Source organism: Microtus oregoni, unplaced genomic scaffold, assembly GCF_018167655.1.
Source record: "Microtus oregoni isolate MIOR12 unplaced genomic scaffold, Mior012 000025F_ref0000491, whole genome shotgun sequence".
In the NCBI taxonomy this organism is placed as follows: domain Eukaryota; kingdom Metazoa; phylum Chordata; class Mammalia; order Rodentia; family Cricetidae; genus Microtus; species Microtus oregoni.
The window spans coordinates 5,341,305-5,358,943 of record NW_024543084.1 but is presented as its reverse complement, the minus strand read 5'-3'; the positions used below and the strand labels follow the sequence as shown (position 1 = coordinate 5,358,943).

The window sequence follows — 17,639 nt, the reverse complement described above, 5'->3', positions numbered from 1 at the left end:
TGTTATGGTGGCTGAAGATCAACAGATAGATATATAGAGTTCTCTGCCCTCACAACTGCTGCTTCCAAACAGAAAAGTTCCCCTTGCAAAAATGTTATAAATGTCCCTTGTGAAATATCCCTCTCTCCCACACACAGTGAAGAGAATGACTTATACCCAGGAGCCGGTGTTGAAATGTGCACACACAAGCAAGCTTTCCCTAAATCCCTTAGTTACTCCCACGTATTTCCAAGTCATTTCCTCATTATTTAAGTCTTTTGAAATCCCAGACTCTGCTCCTTTGTTAAAATGTTGTGTAAGTCCAATTCTAACCACCTCACTGAGCTTCCTTTCTTTTCTGTGAATCCCATGGGTACAATGTGTTTTTCAGTTGTCTTTTCTTCTGTTCACAGGCCACTAGGCACTGAACCTAAGAAGGTACAAAAAACCTTTTTCTCCCATTTCTGTAATTTCTGCTCTTGAATTTTTTTGAAATTACTTTTCTTTTGTAGTCATTTTTTATTTATTTTCATTTTGCAGCATTGAGGACTGCAATCAAGGTTTCATGCATAGCGGACATGTGCTCTCTGCATTTCCATGTAGATTTTTCCCCACTATTGGAGACATCCATAAGAAAACATTGCATTTGTAATAAGCAAATTTCTTACATAATAATGCCCAGAGAATTGGGAAACATATCAATCTTTTGTTTGTTTGTTTGTTTTGTTTTCTGTGAAGATCCAGCCTGCCTCTATCTTAGGCATAAAAACCATCTTATAATTTTTAAAAAATGGGTTTATTCCTGTTTATGATTAAACCTGTTTCTGAAGAGTTGGTCTATGCTCTAGTTGTAACCTTATTTATCTACAAATGGTTCTGTACTGCCTGTTGCCAGAATGGCAATCAAGTCTCTGTTTTAAAATATTATTTATACCCTTTTGCTACTCGACCTTTTTTCAAAGGGTTGTTATGGCTAGGTTGTTAAGACTACCTGTTGTTATAGTAGCCACTTTGTTTCAGAGGGTCCTTAGGCCTAACTTGTTATGCTATGTTCTACTCTTATAACTCCACCGTTTGGGAAACCCTTTCCATTAACTTTTTTTTTTTTTTTTTTATAAAAACCTTGTTTTCTTTGCCTCCAATGTTGACCTCTTTTGAATGCTCCCTTAGGAAGAAGCAGCCCAGGTACATGAATTAAAAAAGATAAATAAATAAAACTTGCTTTAATTAATTTAGTCATGATGATTTGGATCATTCCATCTTTGGGATTAACATTTAGTTCTGAGTTTCAGGATTTTTTTTCTTTTTTCTTTATTTTTTAGTGGGGGAGGGAGAGTGTGGGTGCCAGGGATGGGATGCTCTGCAAAATGAGACAAAAGTCTTGTGATTAAGCAATTATGATGGGGAAGGGGCTAAAGAACGACATTTGGAATGAATGCAAGGAAGCTGGTGCCTCTGCATACATATCACATAGGTGGATACAGAGGACCACCTCATCCACTGGCAGAATCTGGTGAATTGAGAGTAAGAGGAGCTGACACAAAGCTTATCAACTCATAAGCCGAAAATGGCTGGCTACAACAAATCCTGCCAGGAAGCCGTGCAAATTACTATTGAACTCAATAAGAACTACAGTTCCCTTTAGCCCACCCAAAAGAAAATAAAAAATGGGTAGATACAAGCAATTAGGTAAAATACTAGCAAACAGGGGATTATTATATAAACATTAAAATAATGTCATGCAATTACTTATGAACCTAAAAGCAATGCTTATAACAAAAGTAAATAAAAAGTGAAATCACTTTGTAAATTTATTTTTAAATGTCTCGCATTTAAACCTGTCCACAAAGGTATAAATGGCCAACTAACAATTCTGACCTAATTATTGATTTATTTAGAGACATTGCTTCATGTAGGTCAGGCTGCCCTAAAATCGGTAGTGTGCATGGTTAAGGATGGTATAAAACTAATGATGTTCCTGCCTCTCCTATTCTAAAAGACATGTCTTTAAATACTAGTATATTTTCCATCTTATTTTTTTCTTACAATTTTGTACACTAACATTAGTTATATAACTCTGCTTGGATTTAATTACTCTAAATTTTCTTTACAGTGTATGTAATTCTTGAACATTTTTAAATATCAAATGAGAATGAGAAGCTATCATTACAGCTAGTTTGAACATGCTTTATATTATAAGGTTTCAGTATTTTAAAAATTACATTAAATGGCTGTTCTATCTTGGATAATTAAATGCTCTGTCATTATTAAAATATGAATGTCATTATAGCTAGTATCTAGCTCTTGACATTGCCAAATAATTAATACTGTAAAATTTACTGACTAGAAATATATATGAGGGTGTAAATATCAATATATTACTAAGAAAAAGGTTAAAATATGAATATTGTCATAAATAAATGATCTTTGCTGCACCCATTTGCCATGTCTCTGTCTTTTCCGAATTATTTAATATGATATATTTATTCACTTGAAAATGAATCCATTTAAAATCCCCACATTAAAGCATATTTCATGAAAAATGATGTCCATTTAAATAACCAGGCATTAAAATATTGTGTTATTACAACTCAGTACCTTCAAATTGAATTGGATGGAATTACAGCTTGCTACCCTCTGTTCTTGAGTCAGAAAATAGCTGTCTTTTTACAGGGCAAGCAGCACTCCATAGTGCTTTATTTTGTACTTTATTCTGCTATGAATGTGAATATACAAATAATTTTTAAAATGAGCAAAACTTCACTTTTCCCTTGTAAAGGAAGTCTCAGCAAGTGTCAGGATTCATGCATCCAGAGCACCATTCTGCTACCTGGAAACCCACTACATATGGACTCGGTATATTGGGAAAAAAATCAGAATATTGGTTTGGAATAACGACTGCACCAGAATTCACAAATAAGTAAAATGCTTTTACTTGGGATTTTAAACAAGATTTATCTTATTTAAAGATTTCTCCCAGCAGCCCACACTGCCCTGGACATCACTGTGTGGCCTAAATTGCCCTCAGCCTTCCAATATAGCTCCCATCTCAGCCTCTCCAGTGTTGGTATTATAGGTGTCACTTCTTGGTGGGACTTTTGATATTTTACTGAGTTACTTGTTTACTTCTGAGAGAAATAGACATCAGGGGAAAATGTAATTTATGACCACTTGTGTCATTGCTGTGGCCTGGAGATGAAAATAACCACGTCACAGGGAGCTTGTATTAAAACAATGAAAATGGGGGCAACAGAGGAAAAAGAGCCTGTGGCGGCAGGGTTTGTCTTCCAGTTGGCTCCATCCTGGTTCTACCCGTCTTCTTCCTTAGTTGCTACATCACAAATCAATTATCTCTGGGAAACCTCCTCAAAGACACATGTAGCAGTGTCTTTTATTATACCCATTGGCATACCGCAATCCAATCAAGTCGACAGTCAGCATTTACCATCATATACATGAAATAGAGCCCAACTTTGAATAGAATTCTCATATCAGACACCTGATGCATACAAATGAGGGGGAAATATATAAAGTATAAAGAAGTATTTTGCATGAAAATGACAGATATACAGCTTTTTGCAAAAGGAAGAAAACATTTCAAGGGGCTGATCACATGACTGTTTAGTCTAGAATAGGATTGAGCAAAATGGAAATTCAATTCAAATTTTTATGATTAGTTTCCGTGACTATGCAACTTTTTTGTTTGTATGTTATGTGCGAGTGCACTTGTAGGTTGTGTGTGTGTATGTGTGTGTATGTGTGTGCGCGCACGTGCATGCATGTGAAGCAATCCCCCTCGTATCCTTTAAGACAGTCTCTCATTAGCCTGGTGCTCCATGGCTGTCTTCACATCTCCAATGCCAGGATTACAGGTGTGTCCCATGACACATGACACCCATGCTTTTTATGTGAGCTGCAGAGGTCAACTTCATTTTCATATTTTAATGTCAAGCATTTAAGGCTGGATTATCTCCCTAGCCCACTATGAAGTTTTTAAATGTTCTATTTTTAACCAATGGAAATATAAGAAATATTCCACTATAGATGATCTCTAGTATTTACCTACTAAAGGCAATCATGGGGATGATGAGGAAAATCCATATTTTAACAACATTTATTTTTCTAAATTACAATGCTAGCCTACCCACAAATACTATTGTTTTATCATAGCTTTAACTATACTTTCTTCATTAAATTAATTATGGATTATCTACATGTAGAAAACACCCTCATAACTTTCTCCCAAATGTAGCATCTTTACAAATCAATTCAAAAGGAATAGTCTCACATTGGTCCTTGAATCTTGTTCATATTTAATATATTTGCATTGAAAACTGCATAGAAAAATATGTCCTAAAAATGTAAATACATAGTTCTATGAAAGTTTAAAGTATTTATTGCCTCTTTTTTCTCCATTACTTAGGATGCTACCAGAAGGGTATAGTTTAAACATAAAGCAATGTTAAATAAAGTTGTAATTATAGATACAATTTAAACTGTATAATGTTTAACTTTACATTTTTAATTTACGTATTTATTATAACTGATGGTATATATGGTGTTTGTGAGCACTGTGTTATATCTGTGGAGATCAGAGAATTGTTGGTGTTTGGTTCTCTCCTTGGAGCTTTGCAAGAGAAGAGAGTCAACTGGTCATTGCCTTCTGTTGCACATACCTTAACCATCAGATTATCCTACCAGCTCTAACATTCTAATAATATATTATATTGTGTTGATATCATTTAGGAAAATAGAAAGTGAATTTAGTTGGAGCCTCCCAATGTTAAATTACAGAGTCCTTTTCAAAGACATCTAAAACGCATGAGCAGACCTGAAAATTATGTGATCCATGTCATCTAAACCAAGTATAGAGGAAAAGATCAACACTCGCTGTGTGTCTTTAGTTTGAAAGAATATTACACGGAAATTGTGGTGTAATTTGTACATCCTGGTTTCTTTCCAAGATGAGTTAGTACCTATGGTATATGAGCAGGTGTCTGATCTAAGAGTTTAAAATTGCAAAATTCATTCTCAGTCCTGATTGAAAAGGGGTTATAATTATGTTACAGTAGTATTCTTGTCTATGGTTCATCAGCTGCAGTCTAAGAATACTAAATGGAAAAATCCATACATAAATTCTTTGTGATTTGTAAAGAGTGTGTTATTGTGTATGCTCATAATCTGAGTGGCTGATTGCTCCAGTCAGGGCACAAGCTCTTCCTTGATCCAGTGTCTCCACACTTTATATGCTACTTTCCCATTAGGTACTTAGCAGCCCTTTTGAGGATCAGATTGACTGTCAAGCTTAAGTCCAAGCACGCTTATTTCACTTAATAATGACCTCAAAGCACAGACTAATGGCACCAGTAATTTGAATATGCCAAGAAGTCATCAAACTGCTTCTAACAAATAACGTGCAAGTTCTCCAGGAAATATAAACATAATATATAATGAGAGTAATGCAGCAGAAATCTACTCTAGAACTTCTGAAGAAAAGAAAATTAATGTGGTTTGCTAGCACACTCAGACTACAAACATATCAGGCAGAGTGTCTAATAAACCGTCCACCTCATTTTATTTTATCCTGCAGGGTGTGTAGCATCTCAAACCATCTAAAGAAGGGCGGGGAGAGAACAGTAAAACATTTGGAGAGAGACAGACCATATTTGCAGCAATGGATAGAATTGAAATTGCTGTATTTTACTATTAACTATTGTTATTTTCCTTGTAATTACAAAATTAAACTTTCTTCTAAATATGGATGCATAGGAAAAAATCACAGTGTATGTATAGGACTTTTTATTACCAATGGTTTCAGGTATAGGGTTTTGGAAGGCTCCCATGAGTTTGAAAGAAGAGTCTTACCCCCAAATCTGTTGTAAATGTATAAGATTCTGATGTTCTCCATTCTAAATATTTTACCATTTCCTTTTAAATTAAAGTGGAGACATAAAGTAATTTATAATAATAGTTTCCCTATTTCAAAAATAGACCATTCACATGTGTGTTTTTAGTAGTCTAAACTTTGAGCAATATAAATCTTCATTATAATAATGATTCCTGATAGTTACCATTCAGCAGTTCACATGGGGAAATCACAACTTAAAGCTTCAGGAACGGCAAAGCTGAAATGATGGATTATTTATGTTAATGGCAATATTCTCTGGTCACTAATTATCATTTGATAACAAAAAAGTACCAGGATGCAGCCTGCTGCTTGTATTTATCCAGCTTGCTAGACAATTAGCATTAAGAAGAGCAACGTGTCAGAACAGAGTTCTAAGGTGACTAAAATTGCTAGAAAAATATCACAGATAGTCCTTTAGAGATTTCTCATAGACTTTTAATGTAAATTTTGATGGGCTATTACTTCTTATTAATGCTGGTTGAATACTTAGAGAAGACAACTGTGCACTGTACTTAGTGCCGGGCAAATTGCCTAGTTATACGTCATATATTACTGTTACTTTAATGAATAGTGTTATGGCAATTAGAAGACCGATGGCTTAGAAAATGTAAGTAGATGTATTTGGAGCTCCTTGAGCTAAGTGACATTGCCCCGATATTATTCAGCATAGCATCAACGAAGATTTAAAAACAAAAATCACTGAAAATACAATGTGTGATTATTATACATGTAAAATAAAATGTTTTCGGCTGGGTAGTAATACCCAAAGCCTTTGGCGGCATTTCTCAGAGGGCGAAGGCAGAGGCAGGCAGATCTCTGGATTTGAGGCCAATATGCCCTACGGAGCATGTTTTGTAACAGAGAAGGCTACAGAGAGAAGCACACAACACACACATGAACACACATACACAGAGAGGGGGGGGATTCAGCAAAAAAAGGATAAGGATAGAAGAGAGAGATAAATATCTGTAACTTCTTGAGATTGTTTTTTGGGAAGGTTTGAAAAAAGTTAAAAATATGGAGAAGGAGAAGGAAAGAAGAACTTCTTCTACATAGATTGCAGAAATATAGAAAGACTTTAGATTAGATTGTGTAACTGTTAACCACAACTGCTTGCCCTTAGCCCAAAATGCCATGAACTCATTGCCTAGATAAAGATTTATATCAAAACTAATACCAAGCCATGTCTGGCATGACCAACTGCAGATTCACACTGGGGACATGTGTCTGATGAAAATCTATTCTAATATATCTGATATAATGATTCTAAGAATAATCTGTACCACATGAATAAAAACAGAACACATGCTGTTAAGCAATCTTCTGTATAAAGGATGAGACTTAGACCTAATAAAGAAACATTCAGATGCAATTCCTTTCAGTCTTGTGTCTGACATTCACCAATTCCTTATCCACCTATTCCTGAGACCCTGTGCCATGGATCCCAGTGGCCCCAATGAGCTAATCCTTCGCACTCCTTCTTCTTCTTCTTCTTCTTCTTCTTCTTCTTCTTCTTCTTCTTCTTCTTCTTCTTCTTCTTCCTTCTCCTCTTCCTCTTCCTCTTCTCCTCTCCTCTCCTCCTCCTCCTTCTTCTTCTCTCACTCCTCAACCTCTTCCTCCTTCATTTCTTCTTTTGCAAGTTGGATTTCTTCTTTTGTTTTAGATGGAAAAAATTCTACGACATAGTCTGAATATGGTTTTCCATCTCCCATCTATCCATCCACTCTTCCTACAGATTTGCCTACAGGCTGATCTGATGAAGGTATTTGCTCAAATGAGTTTCCCTTTTCTCATATGATGTCAATTTTAAATAGCAAGCCAGAACACGAGATATTTAAAATTACTGCCCTGAATTCTACACAATGCTAGGCTGAAATCTAGAGTTCTGATCTTCAGTCATGCTTCTCTCTATTGCCTTTTTAGGGTATTTTTATCATAGCAACACCAATGAAGCTAAACAACCCCAAACCTCCACTTGCATTTTTGCACAATGATTTGCATACTTAATTATTGTATTACCAGTGTCTCTTGTCCCAGATACATATTTTAAGACCACAATCTCTCCTTTTGCTCAAAATACTTAACTCTGACTAAGACATCATCTACACTCTCACTATTTCCCAAGACAAGGTAGTGCTTTTTCATGTTTTAAAAGGTAAAATTTAAAATCAAACATACTTATGAATGGTGATTTAAGTCTCACTTCCCAGAAAAAAGCCACCAACAAAACTGCTGTAGTTTTCCTAAGTACTTTACCAAATCCTTAGAATTCTGTGGGTTGTGGTTCATAGTCCACAGAACAGGGGATGTTATAGAACATGAAGGCATTGGATTACTGTCAGAAAATAGTATAAAAACTTAAAATTAGAGTTTGAATATATATTACATATATATACATACTTGAATATATATATATATATATGTGTGTGTGTGCGTGTTTGAGTTTCTTAAAAATTTACTTATTTGAATTTTGTGTGTATGATTTTTTTTGCCTGAAAGTATGACTATGTACTGTTCTTGGTGCCTGTGAAGGACAGAATAAAACATAAGATCCCCTGGAACTAGTTACAAATGGTTGTAAGTCTCCAAGTGGATGCTGGGAATCCAACAAGATCATCTGGTAGAGGATTCTTGACAGCTGATGCAACTGTCCAGACCTTTTGATTTAATCCTATTTCTGTGATTTTATCACTTAATGAATATAGCTGATTGAATCCTTGCCATTTATATTAGAAAAAGATAGGTATGGATCAGACAAGCAAGACGGATCAGGGATAAAGCCCTTGCCCTACAAACATGACAACCTGAGTTTGATTTCCAGAACACATGTAAAGAGTGTCAGGAGAAATCTCACTCCAATAATTGTTCTCTCGCTATCACATCCAGCCCATGGCAGCAGGCCTCCCAGCTCGCAGGCACAGGAACAATAACACTTTAAAAGAAAGTCTTTGATAGCAAAAGAGAAGGCCTCCTCTAAAATTTGAACTCACATCTTAGCTTTTTACCCTCTAGAAATATGAGAAGAAATTATGTTTTCAAAATTCTTCTAGTCTGTAATTCTCCCACACTACACACACATACACACACACAAACACAGAAACGCATACACAATATGTATTATCACTGCATTATATAATATATATATATATATATATATAATGTAATACTATATAAACTGTGACTGTGTGCTCTTATCTTCCTTGACAACTTGAGTCTAGAATAACTCTAGTGATTGAGGCATGCTTCTGTGTGTATGTATTTGCAAAAAAAAAAAAAAAGAAATTGCAAAGTATTCATGTTATTTGCAATAGAGTATTATATAAAATGCATAATTAGATCAAAAGCTATGGTAATAAGGCACACAAGTCAAATTCAAATTCATAACCCATTTATTACAGTAGATTCAAAACTCTTAACCTAACAAAACTTGACAAATTACTACCTGACACTTTATAATGGACTAAATCATGATCTCTAGTGATTAAATAGTTTGCTGATCCTTAAACCCATATGCCAGTGACTTCTGATGTAAACTCATAGCCCTCTTTGAGTTTGTATAATAGCCAAAATTCTGCTTGAGTTCTGTGGACATGTATGATCCCTCTACCATTGCTCTTTCCTATAAAATGCACAGTAGCACCCATGACACTGTTTTATGATTTACATTTTAATTTTCTGCAAATATCAAAAGTCTCTTTCGGTCAGTATGTTTGTTTCGCTGATACATTTTTTTCTTAATTTCACAAAAAGATTTTTAAATTTTTCTTTAGCATCAATACAAAATAGGGATTTTACTCACAAACTACTTACCTGAATAGGGGAAAGGAAGAGTATGTTAAATAAAATCATAAATCAACTCATACACCATGATAAAGATCAAAGTGTGAATCTACACCTCATCTTCCTCACAAAGGGACTTAGCACTGAGTAGCAACTGATCAATGATTTTAGGACATTAACTTCTTCAACCATGATAAGAAGGCAGCGTGCCAGATGTGGCTGATGGTGAAATCAAACAAAAACTAGGGCCACACAACTGACAGCAAAAGCTTGTAACCAATAAGTTGATACTTATCACTGGCTGTCCATTCTTTCTCTGCATAAGTTATTATTAAATCATGCTTAGCATATCACTATTTTATATTGACCTCAAGTGTACATATAACAGAAAACTGCATCAAAACCTGGCAATTAAAGCAAAATAAAAACATGGCCACCTATATTATTTGCAGCTTCTAGTGGTAATTTTTTAAAGCAGCCATCTTGTATTTGCTATTTCTGGTAGTTGAGAATAGAAAGTTGACAAACTGCCTTTAGAAATTAGTGGGAATTAATTTGTGATTCACATTTGAAAGAAATGGTTAACATATTTGAAGCTCTGTTCAAATATTAACCATTTCTTTCAAATGTAAATCACATCTGAGCAGGTGAAGTCCCTGCTCCCTGGAGACCAGAGGAAGCACCAACAAGCCCGTGTTTCAGGGGTAGAACTCAGGAAATATATAGAAAGTTAACACAGTCATCTAGAAAGAGAATTATATAAAGTCACAATGAAGCTTTGCAACATAAAACTGTAAAATGGCTTAAGCAGTGTGGTCAGTTCAAATGGCACTTGTTATCCTTCCTGCAATATCTCTTCATGGTTTTCCTCAACGCCCCTGTCTTCGGGAAGCCCTCTGTAGGACTCACTGCAATTATCATCTTTGCCACAAACTCATCATTTCCTTGCCCTGATCTCCACACACCCACCAACTCCTAACCATTACATCATTTACTAGTTATTGATCTTCTTTATTATCTACTTTCTTTGTTACTGGGCAAGCTTTATGACATCAGTGTTCCTCTCTCCATATACAACAGTGATTGGTATATAGAGGAGGCAGTGAGACAGAGCTGCTGAATGAGTAAAAGAAACATTGAGTGACTCTCAGTAATCATAGCTCCTAGGGGTAGGAGCTCTGAATCTGTCAGTTATAATCTCCTGTAAGAGTTTATCTCACCAACAGACAGAAGATGTCTTTATCAGCAGATACCTCACACAAAATGTAATGTTTAAGCTAGGTACAATCAACAACCCGTGTTGTGCATTTCATGTCATTTGTCAACTCTCACAACATAAATATCTGGCTAATATTTTCTGAAGCCAGAATGATCTCTGGTAATATTTTAAAGATGTGAGATCTTAAATAAATGTCTGGACTATTCATCTTGAAACTTGAAATGTCTGCTATAATATGTCTTATGATAAACATAATTAGAGCTGAGAAGTGTACTGTCATACACAGGATGGCTGTTTTCTGCCATGCAAGTCCAGATACTGGAGTTTACAGTCAGTTTTGGCTTACTATAATGGAGGGAATATTTGATTTTATTATTCTGACTGACTGATTCCCTGTCTGATTTCATCAGGCATTTCAATCTGTTCACAAAGGAATGAATGTTCTGGACAGAATAAGGTACAAATTAGTTAATCAGTTGTTGTGTATATATTTCCCAAATTAACAACTTAACACAATAAAAACTGCTTTTCTCACATGATCTCCTGGGGCAAGGATTTGGAAGAAGCTACTTGAATTTCTGCTTTGCAGATTCCATTTGATGTTTCTTTAAGGCCATTAGTTTGTACTGTCATCTACAGAGTTTCTGACCAGTCTAGAGCTCCTGATTTCAAGCTGGATGGCAGACATCCCTTTTGGTGAACATCTGTTTTTATCTGTGTGCTCTTCTCCACAAGGCTGGTTAGTCTCATGAAGGTGGTCTGGCATTGCCATAGGAACAGATCTAAGAGACAGGACAAGCAGGAAGCCTCATACAGTTTAGCCTATTCTGAGAGTCATGAACCAGTACTTCAGCCCCATTCTGTTTATTCAGAAGGAGTGCCACACTCAAAGGCAAAGAAATTAAGCAGTATTCATTGTGTGTGTGTGCGCGTGTGTGTGTGTGTGTGTGTGTGTGTGTGTGTGTGTGTTTGCTTATGTGTGTATGCATGGAGCCCAGAGGTCAACCTTAATTATGGTTCCTCCAGAGCTGTTCACCACATTTTTGAGATAAGGTCTCTCACTGACCTAGGACCCACCAAACAGACTAGGTTGGAGGGACTCACATGCCAGACATCTATTTGGTTCCCACCCCTAGCTCTACACCTACAAGCATATGGTAGGTACTGTGCCTAGTGTGTCACTTGAGTATTGAGGACTTTTATTTTGTCCTCAAGCTTATGTGACAAGCACTTTAGCATTTGAGGCCTCACCCGGGTTCTAAACTCTAGCTTTGTGTAAATCTTGATATCTATCACTTTGGGTTTTTAGACCCATCAGATATGACTTTGTTTTGATCTGGACAGTACCAGATATCCAACATTTCTGACCTCTCTCCATGTTATTTATGTACCTTACTCTAAGTACATCTGAGACTCTCAGTAGTTAGAGTTTACAAGTTTTGAAAACTAAAAATCGATGAAAAATGTGTGAAGACATTTTTTATCTCAGTTTGAGGAAAACCACTCTTACATTTTAGTTAAATGCAAACTTCAGTTATTTACTGCCTGTTACTTATATAGTCAGTCTGGGGAGGCAGTGTGAGCTTGTACATACGTATTGCTTGGCAGCAAGGCAGTTTCTTTGTTCTTTGGATGTGCAATTTAAGTATCAGTGTGAGGAAAATTTCATTTAAACGTTTTAAGTTATATAATCCCCTGGACCACTTTGAGGCCTCTGCTTCAATTGTTTGTTTTCTCTCTTATGGCTACAGCCTTTGTCCTCAGCAGGCAGCCGTCCATGCCTTTGTTCTGCTCTCCCTCAAATTGAAAGAGTGCAGACACTGAGGAAGCAGGGGAAGCCTGCCCAGAATGTTAAGATGGGAGCTTGCTGGGAAACCAGACATTCCCACCCCACTTCTGTTTAATTATGTTCTTTACGTTTTAGAACATGAGCTGCCGTAACCAGTTAGTGCGCTGTGCTCAGAGATTTTAATGGCTGCTGTTCCACTGATTTTGATCAAGCTTTGGTGGTAGGGAGGAGCATAGACACACAGATAGTCCTTTGCTAAAGGATTCAGTTTTTGCCAACTCCTCTTCTGAGTGGATCTGACACAATCAAGGCTTGTGATCATCCGAACATTTTCTTCCATGCTGTCAGTGAACTTTTGTTCACTAACAAACTACTAACACCCACTTTTGCCAAAATAGAGAACTTAACTTTCTCCATTTTTTGAGACTTCATCCATAATATCAAGTTCGTAAGTTTAACAATTGTTTCCTATTAAGAACAGTGTCAGAAGTGTTAGCAGAGGAAGCGGAAGCTGCTAAAGACTTTCATTTATCTAAATGTCATGGTTTTTACAGGATTATGAAGACACATATTGAGGGTGTAAAAAGGCAATTTCCTTGAATTGTCATGACTTTTTAAATCATTTCTCATTTTTTTGTTTTCCTACATTTTCTTTGTTAATTTGGTTTGATATTATAAGTTATGCAGGTATTAAGCTTAGAGTGCAAAGCGAATGATTATTGTGACACTTTCATATTTGCTTTTACTTGATGTTTCACATATGCAAAAGTGCCCATGAGGACATGCTGCTGCTTTGACAATGCCCAGTCGTGTAAATAACCTCACAGATCCATCTTGTAGAAGACAGGTGGGCATCACACCTGCCATGCTAGCATGTGGAGTGTAGATGCAGGGGGAACGAGAACCCATATTCTTCAAAACACTACTGAGTTGAAGGCCAATTCTGGCTAAAGCCTTGTCTCACAAAATCAAATCAACAAAACTTTTCAACCTTAAAATAAGCCTCAGATATATATGTGTGTGTGTGTGTGTGTGTGTGTGTGTGTGTGTGTGTGTGTAAAAGCACAAGGAGAAAACAACATTAACTCTAAAATGTGTGAATTAATATCCTGGGTCTCAATCATGTGTGTTGTATGTGAGTTAAATATATGTGAGTTGAATATGCCTGTGTGTATGTTAGTATATATACGTATCTTTTTTACATGCCTGTGTATCTGTGTGTAGACAAGGAGAACAGTGCCAACACTGAGCATGTGACATAGTGTTCTTAGAGACCTGGATGAATTAAGAAAAGCCTAGGAGATGAGTCCAATACAGGTCCTAGGTATTTCTTTTCTGGCTTTTACAGAGAGGAATAGATCTTGAGGACCCTGAATAATGAACAGATTAATTCACTGATAGAATCACAATGTGAATAAATTAGCATGAGATAGCAGACTATCCTCCTAATTCATGCAGACTAGTCACTGGGGCTGCTTCTCAGCCGTGTCTGTACCTTGCTGTTAGTGCTCCTCTGTACCATGAGGTGATCAGCCCCAGCACAAGTCCAGATTCAATGTAGCTAACTAGTCCCCATAAAGAGAACCATTGAGCTAAAATATAACCTTATTTCTTTAGTTGTTTATATTAGTCATCCTGTCACTAGAACATTAAACGTGACTAATAGCATGTATAAATGGTACAGGAAATCTCCAAATGCCAGGAAATTAAAAAAATAGTATTTTTTTTAAAAAAGAAGGTTCTTTACTTCTAAGTATAAATCTATTTTTGAAAACTCTCAAGTTGAAGAAATTATTGAGAAAAAAAACTGCCAAAAAAGAAAAAATTAAGATAGAGATCAGCAACAACATCAGAAGAAAGACACTGAAACCAAGTAGGTAGGTATTATTGCACTAGAGGCTCATGAAGCTTGTTGGGGACACAAAGGTTCTTGCACCTACGGATTATTAGGTTAACTACGAATGTTTAACACACAGGGATCTCTTCTCAATGGAGGAAATAAAATACCTGTTTTCCTGTCCTGCAGGCAAGGAATCTGTTAAGGATCTGCTGACCTTTGTGCTATCTTTGTGCAGAAACAGACCTTTGCCATTGGGTTATCAAGGCAGATCTTGCCCAAATTCCCTAAAATGGTTTTCCCAGACTGCTTCTTCCCTAGTCCCTTGCCAAACAAAGTCACATGTACTTTGTAGCCTGCTGACCTCCAGGCCATCAGAGAAAACTAGATTCTAGGTCTTTTAGCTCCAGAACCGACCCTTGTGGTCACATGTATTTTGGAAAAGAGTTTCTGTATAGTCACACCTTAACCTTTATTGTGCACCCAGAGTTGGATTGTTGTCTAGAAACCTTTTCCCAAATTGTGCTAGGTTTTAAACATGCAAACGATGAACTTCCTGGCTTTAGACTCCCCGTAGTCTGCTCTAGGTTGAATAAAGTTTATCTGACAGGGTTTTCATTCTAGTCTCTTCAAGAGTACACTTCTCTGCCTGGATACCTGTAAGGGTCCCGCTCAAAAGTCAAGCATACAAAACTAAAATGTACCGAGAACTGAATTTGACACTATAAATTTTGACATTATAAAGTGCAGAAATCAGCACTTTATAATGGACATGTGCTTACATTTCCCGGGGTTTTATAATATATGCATATTATATATGCATCACTATAGCATTCGATGACAAGTGAGAACAATCTCTTTTTTGCCCTCTTCATGAGAAAGTGGGACACCATTCTGTCTTAAGTAATTTTTAAATGCAAAATTTTTTCATTTTCATTAACTCTTTTTTTTTATGTGAGAGACGTTCTCATTATAACACAACCTGGTCTCAAACTCACTAGCTAGGTGGGACATGGTAGCCTCCAACTTATAATTTAGCCCAGGCTAGCCTGGAATTCAGCATTCTTCAGCCTTCTATTTTTGAGGAAAAAGACATACTATTATATCTGACTTTTATTTGAGCAGCAGTCATGACTGGAAATAAAGGTAATGTGCCTAGAAAATATATTTTAAAGTAATTCTCCCTCATGAAATGGTACGCTATCATTTGCTAATGTGCTCGTAGTCATTACCAAAACAAAGCAAACAAAACAACAGCAAAATACCCTTATAATAGATTTATGAAGAGATGAATGTGATGAAATACTATGGGAACTAGAATTTCTATAAATTCAGGATCCAATTTGCTAATTATATAAATATTAAAAGACACATTCAGGTTGAACATTTTAAAATAGTGTAAGATTTTGTTATGCTCTTTGACATATCCTGATGTTTGGAACTATAAACATGGATCTTATTTCTCATTTCTTGTCACATAATACAGCAATTGATAAGCCAGACAGGGCATTCAGTCTTATAAGTTGACCACATGGGATCATCCATACAACAACAAAAAAAAAAAACCCTCACCAAATGACAGTTCTGAATGGGAACCACCTCTTACAGTTTACAGATTACATGAAGTTATCTTTAAAAGGAAAACTAAAATTTTAAAACCCAGCTTATAACAGCAGTACAGCCATATTGACTATTTGTTTTTACAGAAAACATACATTCTGATGATTTTCTAAATCCTCCATAATACTGAACAGAATGGATAAAAATGAAAGTTGGTCAACGGAATCTGCCCAAAAGGCACAAGAGTTCTGGGTAGAGAGAATGATTTTAGTCATTGGTCAAATGATGATGACGTGGTTTTCATTTCCATGCTGCAAAAACAGATGAGCTAGATTCGTCTGCACTGGAAAACAGGCCCACCATTTACCTTAGAGCTGCAATAGAGCCCAGCAAAGGGTCAAACAGAAGCACAATCCACACAGAGCTGAAAACTGATAACTAAGTGAAGTTCATTTTAGCACCAGTGCTAAGTGTCTAATCTGGATAATTGTAAAAGTGTGTTTTCTAAAGTTAAGAAGTAAGGAAAAATTCACAGAGATGTTCAGCTTGAATGTCTCTTTGTTACTAATGAAGCAGTAACTTTGCTAGGCTTTTATTAGGTCATAATCAATCAACTTCTAATCAATAAGATTCAGCCTCATCACAGAATCACTGCACTTACCCATGATGGTTAAGGCTGTAGCTTTTTTTAATTCTTCTTTCATCGACTCTATTACTTCCAAATTACCCCCATCCAGGTTGCATCGGTTTATGGTTCTATTTCCGGAACTGATCCAATAAAGCTTATTCTCCATATAGTCTATCGATAGACCTGTAATTAAATTAAACAACTTAAACATAATACCAGTCAGTCAAAATGCAATATTCACTTACCATCTCCTGATTGGAGGGAAAAGTAGTTTTAAAGTTCACGTTTTGTTCTCGGAAAATAAGACTTGGTTAAGAGGAAGCTAGATATATGGTGCCTTCGCTGGCGGGTATTAGACTTTTATAGGCAACTTCGCAGTAGCTACTGATGAAAGTCATTATGACATTGAACGGAATTTCAGCTCCGTTTTACAGACAAGGAAACTAATACCCAGGAAGCTACGCTGTCTGTGCTCTCAGCACAGACATCTGCAATCGCTGATATGTTCCACATAATCACAGGTCACACTGAAACATCTGTGTACAACCATGCAGGCCACTGAGCCCACTGTGCCGCAACTCGTGGACATGTGTTCAGGGGTGACAGCAGCCCATTCCAGAGATCACCCCCGAGGATGAACAAACCATGTAGTTTTTCCAAAACAAGCAACCAAGGGGATGCAGGATAGGAGAATGTAAAGAGATTGACAGGAGTTCAAGTGTATTATGAGGGTGAGATGTCGCTAGAGGGTGCTCGAATCTAGTGAGTCACAGGCCAGAGTGAACTAAGGTTTCAGGGCCATTCTGCCATTCCACACCAGAAACCAACCAGCTCCCCTGCATGAAGTTTCCCCTGTAGACTCTCTCGGCTTTTGGGAGAAACTCCAAAAGTTTACCCATAAAACCACAATGCCAAAAATCAGGTGTTATGGGGAAGTAG

At 36.5% G+C, this 17,639-nt stretch overlaps 1 protein-coding gene across 1 annotated transcript in view; it reads right to left on the bottom strand.

The window, feature by feature from the left end:
• The window catches only part of Lrp1b (LDL receptor related protein 1B), a 1,777,071-nt gene that overhangs the window by 517,001 nt on the left and 1,242,431 nt on the right, over positions 1 to 17,639 (bottom strand). Inside the window, exon 32 of the mRNA XM_041674488.1 lies at positions 16,734 to 16,883. Coding sequence (XP_041530422.1) covers positions 16,734 to 16,883 — 150 coding nt within the window. The remainder of the gene's footprint in view (positions 1 to 16,733; positions 16,884 to 17,639) is intronic.